A 16707-nucleotide genomic window follows, 5' to 3' on the forward strand; every position below is an offset into this window, starting at 1 on the left:
TTAGTATTTTGGGAATTGGGTCTGGCAGGCTTCATGGTTGCTTGTAGAGTGGAAATTGTCAATTAGCAGTATGCTAATTATTGCACATGGGTCATGTTTTCTCATTTGCACCTTTTACCCTATGCCCACTTTCAGAGTGTAAATTGGGTCCCCTATAGTTCGGGCAGAAAAAGATGAATGGCTTGAGTTCACTCACACGGCAGTTGTGCCTGGCATCTCATGAAACAGCAATAAGCACACACCAAGGAAGGGGGGGAGGAGAAATCAGAGAGTTTCTCATTTCCATCTGCTCCTGTGATTCATGTAGGCTTTTAAAATTATCGTTGCATCTTCCAAACTTTTGTAGTGCTATAGAATATACTGTACTTTCACTCTGCAAGCTGTATGTGTTCCTTAACAACATGGTAGGTTTTCCTTGCAAAACACAACATACAACTCTAGTGCACCAAGTGCTTGAAAAGCCAAAATAGAATTCTGTGCCTGCAAATCTGTGTGTGGCAGGAAAGGAAGATATAGTGAAAGATATATTGTCTGTGACTATTTCTGTAGCATCAACAGGAGTCTTAAAAGGGAACCCACAGCAAAGAAAGAGCTTACGGTTTGGATTTTTCAAAGAACTTACATGCATCTTTACATTTGACTTCTCTATGCATAGTTCAATTTCATTTAATTTTTCAGTAGAGACAAATAAAGTTAAGTAGTCACACAGTGTACAAGATGGCATTTTCTTTAAATTAATGTGTGTCGAAACACATTTTAAGACAAACATAAATATAGCAAGAGACCAATATATGTACAATAGGACGTGGAGCAGTCTCCAGTGAAAAACAGAGACCAACGTTTCTGAAGTTAGGTGCCAAAGGTTAGGGCCTAACATCCAAATGTAAGCACCAGTGTGTAATATTCAGATAATCAAGTCAATACAGATATCAAGTCATTATATAATTGACTTGATATGCAGAACTATTGAGCACCTATCGCTCCACCTGAAGACAGTGAGAGCTCAGCACATTGAAAAATTCAGTCCCTTTTATGGGTGCCTAAATCTGGAGTTGCTGGCTCCTAGGCCACAGTGTTCTCAGAGCCCAGCTTTGCTTCTGCAGATTGAAGTCCAGCTGGGCTGACTGGGGTGTGTGCATTACCATCTGTATTGATCTCCATTAAAGGGCAGCCTTTATATTTAATGCTAGACATTTAACTAGTATTTTATATTTGCAAGCACTGTACACAGTCTAACTACAGTAGTTAATCCTCATGCCACCCCTGTGAGGTAAGGATTATAATCTCCATTTTACAGTTGAAGAACCAGAAACTCAGGGAGGTTGTGTGACTTGCCCAAAATCACACAGTGAATCAGGCACAGAAGTGGGATTAGGATTCAGGAGTTTCTTGTTCAACCTGCTAGACCAGGCTGCCTCTCACCAACAATAGAAATGGGAAGTTATCAGATCAGAAGTAGGAAAGGTAGGTACTTTCTAGGGGTCTGATTCTGCACCCACAGAAGCCAATGGCAAAACTCCCATGGACTTCATTGGTTCAGGATCAGCGCCCACTTGAGAGCTAATTAAAGCCATTGAACAATTTGACCCATCTCAGTATAAACGTCAGCCCAATGCAGTATAGCATCCCCAAGATGGCATTTCCATGTGCCTTGAATACAACTCAAGTTCTGAATGAATTAAAAATATATATATCCTGGGCCTTACTCAGCTAAATCATTTTAATTGAACAGACCTTTTAAAGTTTTACTGCTTTCCAGAGCAGGGGTATTTTTACAACCCACATATCCGGTGGCATTTGATTTTAATTTACAGCTGGATGAACCTGTGTCAAGCTCTCTGAAGTCTAGTCTTCATATTTGGGTTTCATTTTCTGCCACTTCCCTTTAATGAGCTTGCAAGCTCATAAAGTTTTACAAGAGTCCTAGTTTTCCTGACAAAGCACAAAATCTCCCTACGGAGACAGAGCCAGGAGGGAGACATTTATCTTTAGAGCAAACTGATTGTTCAGAATCATTGCTTGTCTTTTTTAGCCCTAACTCAGATCCAATGACTGGCATAGCTTGTGGCTTCCGTTGCTCGTTATGATTTTTGTTCAAATGTTTATACTATAGATGTCTCCTTGATCCTTTTGTCTGAAGAATAAATGGCAAATATTTAAGGCTGGATTGGAACCCCCTGATTTCCAGCGATGAATAATTATTCATGAGCAGTTTCATTGATTCATGCAAAGGGCTCCACGTATGACCCATTGACAATGATTTTTCAAATTACCTTTAGTGCCTAAGCTCAATGAGCCAGATTCTGACATCCTGACTTCTGTTAGGCAGCACTTTACTTCACAACTAGTTTTCAGGGGGACTAGCTGTGAAGTGAAGACTATTTGACAGGAGTAATGGGATCAGAATCTGGCTCTTTAAATGTTAATGGAGGGCCAGACGGAGGCTGACCCCTGGAAAAGTGCGTTTGGAATGGGAACTGCAAGGGTTGACTCCATTCCTTCCAGCTGCATATGCAGAGCCACACAGCGGTTCTGGGGGGCTTATGACCCCTTTACCCCAGGGGGCAATGCCACTCCCTCACATTTGGCCTGGCTGCCCCTTTGGCATGACAAAGGGGAGATGCGCCAAATTTAAGTGAGTGCTGCTGCAACCCCATGGGCTAGGTCACAATGCCACTCAGTTTAGGGGCCCTCTCCTATTGGGGGCCTGGGGCACACTGCACCTTCCCCACCTCAGGCAGTCCTCTGCATTTGCTGAGCTTGCCCTGAGAGCAGGAGCAGCTGTTATGTTCCTTCCAGCTCCACCTACATCCTCAAGGAGGCACCATGCTTTCTGGAACTCTCACTGGAGTGATCCCATTTCACACTACAGCTCATGCTGGAGCCAGTGTGAACCCAAAAAATTCAGGGTGCCCAAAGAGGCTTAAAATGGTGAGTTACTGTGGATACTGCTAGTATTGGGACTTCACAGGCAAATTTAGCCAGACATCTGCTCAGCCATACAGCTTGCACAGATGCATGGCTAATTAGAAGCTATCTGAGACAACGAACCATGTCACTGGATCTTGGGCTACCGCTATGTGACTCACATTTCTAAGTGCCAAGGAACCTTTAACTTCCACTCCATGTGGGCTAAAGCACCCATAGCTTAACATCCAAAACAAAGGACTGTCCACCTCAAACAATGCTCTCCTCCTACTACATGTTGTGTAATGTGTGAAGGAATCCCAGCTGGTGAAATATACATACCAAATGTTGGAAGATGTGTAAGTTAAGGCAGTTAGACTCCCTTAGATCTGGTCTATACTACAGACTTACATTGGTATAAGTACCGGGGTTGTGAAAAATCCACACCCATCAACTTAGCTATCGCCTCTCGGGGAGGTGGATTAACTACACCAGCAGGAGAGCGCTCTTCCGTCAGCACAGAGCACCTTCACTCAAGTGCTACATCAATTCAGCTGTGCCGATTCAGCATGGCAAGTGTCGACCGACCCTCAGAGCACTGGTGGGCAACCTGTGGCCCATCAGGGTATCATAGAATATCAGGGCTGGAAGAGACCTCAGGAGGTCATCTAATCCAACCCCCTGCTCAAAGCAGGACCAATCCCCAATTTTTGGCCCAGATCCCAAATGGTCCCCTCAAGGATTGAACTCACAACCCTGGGTTTAGCAGGCCAATGCTCAAACCACTGAGCTATCACTGCCCCCCCCCATCTGATTGCGGGCCATGAGACATTTTGCGGACATTGACCATCCACAGGCATGGCCCACCGCAGCTCCAAGTGGCTGCAGTTTGCCTGGGAACAGAGAACCACGACCACTGGGAGCTGTCGGGGGCCATGCCTGCGGATGGTCAATGTCAGCAAAATGTCTCCCGGCCCGCAATCAGATTACCCTGATGCTCCGCAGGTTGCCCACCACTGCCTTAGAGCATAAGTTACACATTGGTAGTGGGGATGTAAATAAACACAAGGGAGTCTGAGGGCAAAGGAGTCTAAATTAGGATACCCTGCTTCTGAATTTAGCCCATCATGTTTAGCCAGTTTAAAGGAATTCTTGCAACATTTTCTATATAAAGTACTTTAGAGTACTTGCTGATTTATCTTCACTGCTGCTTTATCTTTCCATTGTTTTATAAAAAGAAAAGGAGTACTTGTGGCACCTTAGAGACTAACCAATTTATTTGAGCATGAGCTTTCGTGAGCTACAGCTCACTTCATCAGATGCATACCGTGGAAACTGCAGCAGACTTTATATATACACAGAGAATATGAAACAAGGAGGTATTGTTTCATATTCTCTGTGTATATATAAAGTCTGCTGCAGTTTCCACGGTATGCATCTGATGAAGTGAGCTGTAGCTCACGAAAGCTCATGCTCAAATAAATTGGTTAGTCTCTAAGGTGCCACAAGTACTCCTTTTCTTTTTGCGAATACAGACTAACACGGCTGTTACTCTGAAACCTGTCATTGTTTTATAGTTTACCCAGGTTAGCACTGTACTGCAATGTGTGACATTTCCCTTAGTCTTTTTCATGAGGCACAGTATATTCCTCCTTTGCTGACTACAGTAAAGATGAACACAGGGAAAACAGAATGAAAGGCAAACTCAGAGAGAGACTAAAACAGGTAACAAGCACCGCTGGATGCAAACACAGGAAGTCAACTTCAAAACATCTCCTGATACAGGGGATGATTAACATCACAAGGCAGGCTAATGTATCTCCAGCACCACTTAGTAGAAGCCCATAATCATTACTGACTTGCCAAATGAGATGTTTACAGGAAGCAATTCACCCCTCCTATCACCTTTTGTTGTTATGAAGAGCATGAGAGGGGTTAGAGAAGATGCTATGGAGAGGAGAATGACTTAGAATTCAATGTCTGCAAAACCTCCCTCTGCTTGCCTTGACTGTCTCATATCAAAGCAGTGACATTTTGCTGAAGTACCATATACAACAGGGAATGGGTTAAGTGAAACCAGACAGATCTATGAACCTAGGATAATTAAAGATCAGCAATATAGGGGCACCTGATTGCACAAAGGCCAATCGAAAGAAGAATCACAGAATCATAGGGTTAGAAGGGACTGCAAGGGTCATCTAGTCTAACCCCCTGCCAAGATGCAAGAACTCCACTTGAGTCAATGGATTAAAACTGGTGTAAATTAGATAATAATCAAGCCTAGGATGCTAAAACACAGTTCCTAGAAGTCTTCTATACAATCCAAGACTGCATCTGGACACAGTGATTAATATCAACAAGCATTTTAGCTCAGGTACCAGAGTGATGGGTGTAGAATAGAACAGAAACACCATCACTGAACAGCGAGACATATAAGAAAATATCCCCTTATGGTCAGTTTGTAGTTGTATGGATGACTACGGTTTTTTAAAATCTCAGACTAGAAGTACCTAAATAGGTTCATTCCTCGAGGGGTGGGGGTGTAGTTGAGACACACACCTCAGCTGAACTCTGCTATGTAGCAGAAGCGTATACTTCCACAAGAATAAAGCAAATATGCAGCACTGAAACACCCAGACCCTGAACAAGAAAAACTGGCAGATAAGAGTATGTTTATTTTTAGATTTATTTCTATGTTTCTATCTTTATCAAGCAGATATGGATTTTTACCTTAATATGTGCTCTTACATAGTACAGCTGGGGTCATTGCTATTTAGGAACTATAGCACTCAGTAAGAGCCAGGCGCTTTCCAAACACTTAGGATTGTCCCCACTCTGAAGAGCTCACAGCCTAAGCTGTCTGCCATTCAGGTCCGGATACAGGATAGCATCTCCATTCATGAGTGCACTTAAGCATGTGCTTAGCTTTAAGTCAATGAGACAAGCACATGCTTAAGTGTGGTTCTGAATCACCTTAGGGGGAAAAAACTAGAGTGTGATGGTCACAGTACAGGAACCTAAAGAGAACAGAATTTATGGGGCTGCAGTTGTCTCATCTGAATGTAGGCTTCAAATTTTCCTACACTTGCTAAATCCCAACTCAAATAGTGTCAGTCCTTCTGTTGGTAGTGTTGACTGATATATATCATATAAATAATGTATATTCTCTGCACCATATGTGTTAGTGTGCATTAAGCACAAATATTATAATAGTTATATAGCCTAAACTGGTCTATACATTCCCTATAATCCTGCTCACTTATGCTACACATCCCATAACATCTTGCATTTGCTAACATAAGTATTTGGCATAGGGAGATAGGAAACATGTCAAAAACAAGATCCATTCGATCTATGGCTTAGTACAAGCAAGGGAAGTACCTTCATGGACCAGTACCCGCTTTGGATACCAGCATTCCAAAGAAAAGGAAGGAGCAGAACAACGAGTTAGGGAACTGGGGCAAACTGATGGGTTGGATTTTAGTGATGTGTGAAGAGACGAGTCGTGTGTAAAATCATCATGTAAATAATACCAGCTGCAATGTGGGACTCTGGGAGCCCATCTTCTTCATCAGGAGAACGGAACATCACTGCATGATGCAGCTTCCTGGAGACTGGGGTCGTCCAGAACCTTTTCCCTGTACAATATTATTATTGGCTTAGAGCAATAAATCTGACTGACAGTGGTTATTTGGTGTTTTAGTATATTTTATAATGAACCAAAGTATGGTCAAGCGATTGACTAGACAATCTAGCAGCAGCAGCAACAGAAAAGATGGCTGTGTCCACCACATCAGATAACTTGTATGGGACTGGTGAGTTGGCCATCAACAGATAGTGCTAGGTTAGGCATTAGAGTCTAAGTGTGATAGGAATAAAAACACGTCAATGCCAGCGCTGCTATATAGTCTGAAATAAGAAGCTGCTGTTGAATTGCAAAGCCATGTGATGAGGAGAATTCCTGCTGCTCCTAAACTGCTTTAGCTGCACCCAGCCAACTGGATCCACTTCACAATCAATGCAGGTGCTGCCCTATTGTGCAACTCTCGTAAAACCACACAGGACACCAAAAAACTAGTTACAATGTCTCTTTAATAAAGTACGCAAGTGACCATGCCTGGCCTGTGGGAAGTCTTGTTGGTGAAGCAGTTGTCACAGCAGATGGTGTCCTTTTTTACATTTTTTCCCCCAGGCTGCAGTAATAGCAATGAACCAGTGTGAATATTGTGTAAAGGTTGTAAATGTTACAGTCTGTCTGGGCATCTGTTCAAGAATCTGACTGTACGGAGCAGGTGTCAGTGGTATAGAAAAAAAAAGATATCTCTACTGCAAGGCTGTCCTCCGGAAGAGATACTAACAACTGGACCCCAGAGCTGGCCCCGCTGATCAACTCACTCGGGTTTGCAGTTGGCAATGAAGGGGAGGTAAGAGATGTAGAAATTCACTGAGAAAATGTAATATCAGATCACACGGACAAACGTCACTCCAACAAGGATGGCAATTCGATCGATCAGTCTGCTGCAAGCTAGGACAATGGTGCCTCTTGCGAAGCAAAATGTGGTGTTGGTGAGTCAGCAGGTGGCGCTCTTCTCTGGCGTAGAACAGAGCCCGTGGCTCAGCAGCGTGGCTCTGGGTACTGTCCCTGGCAAGAGCTGTTTTGCAGGAGGTGAAGGGAGATGGAGGGTTATTTACTTGGGATGTGCCGAGGTACTGCAGTGAGGAAAGCCACATAAGACCCTAAAGATATATGGGGATGTAAAATCCAAGGTGGTGTTTATTTATGATTATTAAACCATCCCATAGTGCTTTGCAGTCACCCTTGGGGAATAAAATCCCCTAGGTTAAGAGAAAAATATTTCTGAAACTCCTACTAGCTTTGTAAAATTTCCAAACTCAAACAAACAATCAGTTATGAAGTTCACCCAGATATTTGGAAATCTATATCCCATATATCAGTCCAGGTACTGGAATATCATTAGATTTGCTTTATTTTCTTCCAAATGCAACGGGCCAAATTCATTGCTGGTGTTAACTGGTGCAGCTCTGCTGCAGTACATAAAACTGTACTGATGTATATAAACTGAGATATCAGCCTGCTATTTTTTCTGTATTATACCTGCAGCATGTTACACCAGCTACAGCTAAGGTGGCATAAGAATTTATTTAAGTTGCTTATAACATTTGCAGACTTTGACCTCTGAGGCTGAAATGTTCCAGGTCTGGCTTCTTCCTGAGGGTTAATAGTTTGAGAAAATTGGAGTAAGAAATAATTAGTGAAAGAGACAGGGATGCAAGTGGACAATGTGCCATGAATGAGGAAGGGGGACAGTGTTTGGATGGTATGCAGTGCAGAAGTCAAGCACTGAATAATGAAGGTAAAAATATTGCTCAGATGCCTCTTCATTCTATGTCACCCAGCCGGTCTACTGAATGTTGCAGGGGCCCTGCAGGGACTATCGCAATGGTGCCCAAACTTTTCCTGTCACACCCCCATCACCGGTCATGGAATCTGTCGTCCGTCCCCCCCCCGCAACTGCACAGTTGGCTCAGCAGAGGAGCTTGAGCTGAAGGTGGACCTGGGGTCAGAACAGGGGCTGGAGAAGGAGCTGGGGCTAGAGGTGGATCTGGCCTGGGGGCAAAGAGGGAATGAGGGCAGACCTGAGCTGCGGGCTGGGCTGTGGGCAGGAGCTGGGGTCGGAGTGGAGCTGCATCTGGAGTCAGAGTTGGTCTGGGTGGCATTCCCTCCCCACCCTCCATGGGAGCTGTCCTGGGCCCCACCATGCCTCACAGTTTGGGGACTACTCGACTATAGTCTGTGATCACATAATTAAAGATCCTCCAGACCAATTCACAATCCAGCTCTGTATCATAATGGATAAATATTGCAATGATAACTTTACTTGCAGTATATTATTCAGCTACTAGATCCCCCTGTGTGCTGTACAAAGATTCAGGTAGGGTTTGGTACCTGGAGACACAGCTGGATTGCAAGCTCTGTGGAAGCCTATTTGTATTTGTTGGTGTAACTGCTTTTTTTATATGCCTCCTGATTAAGATGGACTGTGATTCGGTATATCATAGTGTGCAGAGGGAAGCAGAGTTAAAGTTGCATGAGAAACCTTAACTTTGGCATTTTCTCACTTGAGTGCTTTACCTCTGCACTCGTAAAGGTCTATCAAGATGGGAGGAGGAGGTTATACGGACCTGTAGTATGTGAGCCATGTACAGTATTACTGACCCAGTATGGTCCTTCCTCAAATATGCAGTTAAAACAGAGATACGGTAGTACTGGAGCATAAACCAAAATTCTATTGATATACAAAAGTGATGGTACAGGGGGAATAAAAACCTATCAGACTAATGGGTACAGAAAGTACTAATAGCTCCTAATTAATGCCACTGCAACATACCTATTAGAAGCGGGACATTTTATCCTTCTCATTAGACCAATGCGTCCCATTTTAACAAGCAATTACAAATAAACCCATTGTGGGTTTACTTTGGAGCACAGACTCCCCAAAGGTCTCCAAAGCTAGCTCTGTTTCTGAGCTGAGATCTCAGTTTACACATCTCATTCCCTCCCATCCCACTGTTTCACCCCAACCTCTTTTTCCAGTTTACAGCTCATGTTGCTGCACACTGAATAGCCACCTGTTTATAGTCCACCACAACTTCAGCCCTCCCTGAGCTGAGCTGCTTCTGTGTGCACATGCTGCGGCCCTTCCCATAAACCCTTCACATCAGGAGCTGGATGTACCATTCAAAGCAAAATAGGCTCAATTCACACCCCCGGCTCAGCAAGGGTTCACCCTTGTTGCATGGCAAGGGGTGTTTCCACTCCTCCTTCCCCTCAGAGATTTCAGCAGATGAGAGCAGCTTAAATCTCAGGCTGGAAGCAACAGAGGTTCCTAATTAGAGGAGGCTGCACCAAGTAAGCATATCCCTAAGGGCCACTCTACCACACACACACTTTAGGAGCTGCAATAGACGCGCTTAGGCTCCTCACATCAGACATGAAGTTGCATCATGTGGCTTGCACCACTGCTACCACTCAGTGGACTTTCTGCAAGCTGGGGCTTCCCATGAGGCTTTATGCCACCTTCTGCCCACAGGGACTCTGAACTGAATCACAGAAGATTAGGGTTCGAAGAGACCTCAGGAGCTCATCTAGTCCAACCACCTGCTCAAAGCACGACCAACACCAACTAAATCATCCCAGCCAGGGCTTTGTCAAGCTGGGCCTTAAAAACCTCTAAGGAAAGAGATTCCACTCCCCCCTAGGTAACCCATTCCAGTGCTTCACCCTCCAGGTGAAATAGTGTTTCCTAATATCCAACCTAGACCTCCCCCACTGCAACTTGAGACCATTGCTCCTTGTTCTTTCACACCCAATAAAAGAAAAAAGTTAACTTCAGCCCCATTTGGGCCTTACCTGGCTAACCCAGTACTCTTTGGTTGTTTGTCCTCGTGATGCTGGGGCTCTCAAGCCCAGCTCTGACCACCATCCTTTCCAGTTCTTCTAGCAGGGTGGTTGTTCACACTTAGCACTCAGGTAGGGAAATCTAGTTAATTCATTCATAACAGAATCCCCCTTCCCATGACTAAGAGCTGGGTGCTTAATAAAGGTACAGTTGATAAACACTCCCTGCAAAATCCCACAGCTGTCAGACACAATGTACCCCCTAGAGGCTTGATTTTAGAGGAGTGGGTTGTTCACTGGTGATTTGGTTTTCGTACTGCGAGCAATATTAGTTAGATGACATAGAATGCCAGCTCTGAAAACTGGCCTACTGAGAAAGTCTTGCATACTAACTCCACATAGTACATAAACTGTACCTTAAAGCATAGCTCTCCTCTGAAACCACAGCAGGTTCGGTTTATACTTGTCCATCAGCAATTTCCATAGCAACCATGCCAAATTACAATTTTAAAATACTTTGTTCTCTAATGGCCTACCTGCAGACTCAACCTGGACATCACTAGGAATAAAAGCTCTGCAGGCCAAATTAGATCCTTTGTGGTATCTGTGCAGCCTCATGGTCTCCAGTGCATTTGCACAGGTGGACCTGAATGGAATTAAGCAAACAGCTGCACAAGGTAAAGTAGAAGCGAGCTCACTCTCTCTTAGCTGGATTTGCCCTGCAGAGCTAACAGGGATGAAAAAGCAGCAGAAAATCCAAACAAACGCATATTGTAGTCACCAATGTTAGCAGATACAACTCTGCAAACACACTGGGAGTAGATCTGCTGAGTAAGAAGGTGCCTTTTTCACAGAGACCCTTTTCAGAGTAAAGCATGTCTTTTAGCAGGACAATATGGCTTCATGGGCTGTGAGAGCATTCAGCGAGGGTAGCAAAGTACATCCTAGCTAGCCATGCTAGATATTCCAGGAGGTACACATATTAATCGTGGTTTATGTGTAAGCTTTGGAAGATCTCATTGTCACACTGGTATCACTATCCATAATTCAAAAGGCAACATTTACTCATAACCACCAAACCCCACCCCAGATACAGCACAATTCTTTCTTGGTCCAAGTACAGTGAAATACTATGGTATCTCAACTACCATGATGCAATTGATTTAACCATTGCACCTCCTTTCAATTTACATAGGTACTTCATTAATTTAATATAACAGATTTACCAGATTTTATGTGGATTCTCATCAGTATACTACGGAATAAGTAAGCACATTTCTAATGAATTCACTTTATTGCTTTGAAGCCTACAAAAAATGTAAGTTACTTAGCACCTGGACAATACGTACATGTTTTATTACTATTGTTTCAATTTTCTTCAGCGCCAGGCAAATTCTACCATAAACAAAAGCTAATAAACCTTGATTTAGGAGCCATAACTGCCACATGATATTGTGAGAGTGGCAAAATAGAAGACTGCATAGCAACTCTCACTTTAGTTAAAAGTATTTTTAATGACTTCATCCTTCATGGGTGCCCAAAGAACCCTGTGAAATAAACCTTTAACTCTTACATCGGTTCTGTCTTAAGGGTAATGAGCCATATGTGAAGACATCTGCAATGTCTGAAAAGCAGTATCATTAATTAGAGAGAAGACAGGACACTTTCGGACTGCGGGGGGAGGAAGGAGGGAGGAGAAAAAGTCCTTTCAAAAAGTCATCATGTATAAAGAAGGACAGAAACATAATATTTGTCCTTTGCATTCTATGAAGGGAACATTGTATACACAATTTTTATTTCCTGCATATATCAAGGAACAATATTATTGCAGTACGACTGACCAAGTCACCACAGAGAATGTGGAGAGCCAAGTCTGTGAAAGGGTTAGTCAACAACATATGTTATTTGATTTGTATTAAAACCTTTCAGTGAGTTCAGCGTAAAGTCTTAAGGGAGATGCTGTCGCAGGTTGCATACTGCACAGCTAGTATCCCCTTTCCTCCTTCTACTCCTCCTTAGCACGAAAGGATACATATTTGGGCATTCTTACCTTGGGGAATATTTTTGGCAGAGTTTTCTGCGGAAACAGAAGACTCAGTGTTTGCTGCTGACTGTTGGACTCCATTTGGGGTCATGTGAAAAAAAGTGTGGCTATCTATATCTTTACACAGCCATCGGGTGTCAGGAATACAATATTGCCAGGAAGGCAATGCTGGCTTCCCATTTAAGAATGGAAAACTGCTAAATATTAGCTGAGTGGTGTTGTTTTAATTCTGGTTTCTTTGGTTTTTATGAGTGGTTTGTTGGCAGTGGCCCCTTGCTTTCTCCTCTCCTGGCTGAAGGAAGAAAGTTAGAAAGTGTTTTAATGGGTATAATAAAATACACACAAAGAAAAGGGAAAAGAATTCCATGGGCATGTGCACAGGGCTGATTAGCTAAGACCAGTAAAGGGTGGAGCCATGGGACTAACCTTAAAGCTGGTCTCTAGCTTGGAAATTTGACATATATCAATAGCTTGTGTCACTCCTAGGAGTTCACTCTAGCTCAGTGGTTCTCAAACTGGGGTTCGTGAACCCCTGGGGATTCGCAGAACGTTACAGGGGGTTCGCCAGAAAAATCTTACTCATGGCGGTCAGAGGACCCCGGGCATTGTAGGCAGCAAGTGGGACCCAGTTGCAGGGCAGACAGCGGGGCACGGAGAGCAGGGCCGGGCAGTTGGGGCCGGCAGCCCGAACCCTGGCAGTCAGCGGGAACTGCAGCCCGAACTCAGTGGAGCTCAGTTGACCGGGGCGGTCAATGGGGTCCAGCAGCAGGAGCCCCACGGAGTGCGGAGCCGGCAACCCAGACCCCAGCACGGGGCCAGTAGCCTGAGCACTGCGGTGGACACGGTGGCAGCTGAGACCCCAGGTGCACAGGTAGCAGCTCGGACCTCTGTCCTTGTCAAACAGGGGGAGTTGGCATCCAGGGCATAGTGAGCAGGGGCTGCGCTGTACGTGGGCATGGTCTGAGCTAATTTGTCCCTCGCAGGGCACCCTTGTAGGGACAGACCTCGTGGTGGAAGAAAAGCTGTTTACGAGCCAAACCGGCCAGAAGCACGTTGCAGCCAGTGTAACAGTGTTAAGGTGCCTCGGTAATTGTCATTCTCTCTGGAGTGCTGTTTTGCTTCAGTGAGAGTTGAGTGAATCTTCTCATTTTCTTGTTTTTTGGTTGCTAGCAGTCTCTCTGTGTTATTTTCATTAGAACTTTTGTACACAAATTCAATGGATAAGTGGCTGAAAAAGGAAAGTGTAAAGACGCAAGAATCAGCTAGTGTTTCCTCAAGTCCACACTGTAGAAAATCTAAGTCTAATGATCATGATGGTCCTGGAAAGTCACTTAAAGAAAAGAAAATATGACGATGTGTAGCATTCATGCAGGGTTCATGCACTTGGCAACATTCAGGGCACACCCGGAGTGCACACACGGCTCCTCTCAAGGGCATGTACCTTGGAATCTCGCCCACATGACATGAACCGTGGGAAGCCTCCCAGGACTGGGCTCAAGGCCCTAGAGCAAGGAATGCGGTAGATAGATATTGGTAAATAAGAATATTATACAAAGCCAGTGTATTCCTTTTATCTGTTGGAGTATGTAATGCGCGGGGGGAGAGAGAAATAAAAGAGAGGGTGAAAAGCTGACAGGCGGAGCAGCCCATCGGCAGACCAGCCTTCTTGCTTGCTTAAGGCCTTGTTTTGTCTTGTATTTGAACCGCAACAACGATGATTATATAAAATATGGCTTTACATGCATTGGTGATCAAGAACGTCCAAAACCAGTGTGTGTGTGATTTGTGGTGATGTTCTAGCAAACAGCAGCCTCAAACCTTCTCTACTTCGGCGCCATTTAGAAACTAGGCATCCTGCATAACTTGACAAGCCTGTTGATTTTTTCAAGCGAAAATTAGCTGAGAGGAGAAGTGACATTACCAGTTTTATATCCAAAGCAAGTACTGATAATGAAAATGCACTTGAAGCATCATACCGCATGAGCTACCAAGTAGCAAAAGCATCAGAAGCCCATACCATAGCAGAAAGCTTGATTGATCCATGTATAAAAGACGTAGTTCATTGCATGCTCGGAGAAAAGGCTGCAAAAAGGATTGACATGGTACCTTTGTCCAATAATACGTTGTCACGAAGAATTAATGTCATGTCAAGTAATGTAGAGACCACAATTGTACACAGAGTGAAAAACAGTCCATATTATGCTATACAGTTGGATGCATCAACTTATGTAGCTAATCTAGCTATTTTGTTACTGTTTGTACATTATGTGAATGAAGGTCTGGTTCAAGAAGACTTGTTGTTTTGCCGACCATTGGAAGAACGTACAATTGTAGAAGATATCTTCAATCTGACTAATGCATATTTTCAAGAAAAGGAAATAGATTGGTCTTGTTGCCTAGGCATTTGCACTGATGGGGCCACATCAATGATGGGGAAGTATACTTGGATTTGTAGCTCGAACAAAAAAGGTTGCACCAAAAGTCTCTTGGATTCATTGCAGCATCCAGCTCTCGCAACAAAACGCATGCCTGAGGGACTGAAGGAAGTGCTGGACAATGCAGTGAAAATGGTGAATTTCATAAAATCATGGCCAACTAATTCCAGAATATTTCACGTACTTTGTGAAGAAATGGGTAGTATACACAATTAATTGTCTGTTGACCCATACGGAAGTTAGATGGCTCTCACGGGGCAAAATCCTTGTGTGCTTGTTTGAGCTTAGAATGGAAATCCTAGTTTTTTTCAACAGCCACCCTTTCCACCTTGCCAGCTGTATGGAAAATAATGTCTGGCTCCAGAGCCTACCTGATTTAGCAGATATTTTCTCAAGAATTAATTACCTAAATTTATCTCTTCAAGGCCTCAGTATAACAGTGTTCAATGTGCAAAAGCAAGTTGAATCCATGATAAAGAAGTTGCAGTTCTGGGAAAGTTGTTTGGCAAACAATCAAAAGGAGTGTTTCAGTAATCTTCATGACTTCCTGGCAGAACATAAACTTCAGTTGGATCAGTGCACTACAACCAATATAACTGCACACCTAAAAGGACTTTGCACAACTTTCAGGGAACACTTTCCAGCTATGTCAGGCGATAATGACTGGATTCGCAACCCTTTTGATGATACCACTTGCTCAACACAGATATTGAACACTGAGGAAAAAGAGAAATTGATTGAGATTTCCTGTGATTGCGAACTGAAAGAGAGTTTCAGAAATCTGTCATTGATCAACTTTTGCCTGAGTTTAAGAAACGAGTGTCCCCTTCTGGCAGAAAAAGCTGCTGCAGTTTTGTTACCATTTTCAACAACATACTTATGCGAGAAAGCATTTTCCTCGTATGCACATCTGAAAACCAAATACAGAAACAGACTTGATGCCAAACCAGACCTGAAACTTTATCTTTCTCCAGTGGTTCCGGACTTCCAAGAGCTATGCAGAGCAAAGCAAGTGCATCCATCACACTGAGGAAATTTAAACTTAAATCCCTGGAAATATTCATTTTTAGGAGGGGGTTCACGAGATTTCACAATTTAGTGAAAGGGGTTCACGGGCTGTTAAAATTTGGGAACCACTGCTCTAGCTTAACCTAAACCAGGACTTCAGCCAAGGCCAGAAGGGACAATTGTGATCATCTGGTCTGACCTCCTGTATAACACAGACCACAGAACTTCCCCCAAAATAATTCCTAGAGCAGAGCTTTTAGAAAAACATCCAGGCCTGATTTTAAAATAGTCAGTGCTGGAGAATCCACCACAACCCTGGGTAAATTGTTACAGTGGTTAATTATGCTCACCATTAAAAATGTATGCCTTATTTCCAGTCTGAATTTGTTCAGCTTCACACTTCCAGCCATGGATTGTGTTATACCCTTCTCTGCTAGACTGAAGATTTGTTCCCCATGTAGATGCTATAGAATGTAATCTAGTCACCCCTTAACTTTCTCTTTGTTCAGCTAAATGTATTGACCTCTTTGAGTCTATCACAATAAGGAATATTTTCTAATAGTTTAATCATTCTCATGGCTTCTCTCTAAACCCTCTCCAATTTGTCAAGGTCCTTTGTGAGTGAAATGTATTCTTTTAGGATCTTAAGTAAAAAGTTCCTTTTTATAGATAGTTACAGTGGACTTCTGCATTCTATGTGCCCTTCCTCTTCTCATGCTTTCTACAAGGCTAAGTCCACGGTCCAATTTTTCCACTATACTTTTCTCTATACCTAAATGTACACAATGGGTTTGATACACAAAGGTATCTGAGCATACCTCTTTTTCATTTAGTGAGAATAAATGCTCATGACACTACACCTTTTTACTGTGGGGGACACGTTCCCCCTGGGG

The 16707-nt window shown here is 43.5% G+C and overlaps 1 protein-coding gene across 1 annotated transcript; it reads left to right on the forward strand.

Moving 5' to 3' along the window:
* Positions 1–14350: 14350 nt before the first annotated feature.
* On the forward strand, positions 14351–15836 carry LOC144259723 (zinc finger BED domain-containing protein 5-like). The gene is made up of 2 exons (XM_077808020.1): positions 14351–15005; positions 15232–15836. Exons 1-2 carry the CDS (start codon positions 14351–14353, stop codon positions 15834–15836), a joined length of 1260 nt encoding a protein of 419 aa, XP_077664146.1.
* The last annotated feature ends 871 nt before the right edge of the window (positions 15837–16707 follow it).

Source organism: Eretmochelys imbricata, chromosome 1 (genome assembly GCF_965152235.1).
Source record: "Eretmochelys imbricata isolate rEreImb1 chromosome 1, rEreImb1.hap1, whole genome shotgun sequence".
NCBI lineage: Eukaryota > Metazoa > Chordata > Testudines > Cheloniidae > Eretmochelys > Eretmochelys imbricata.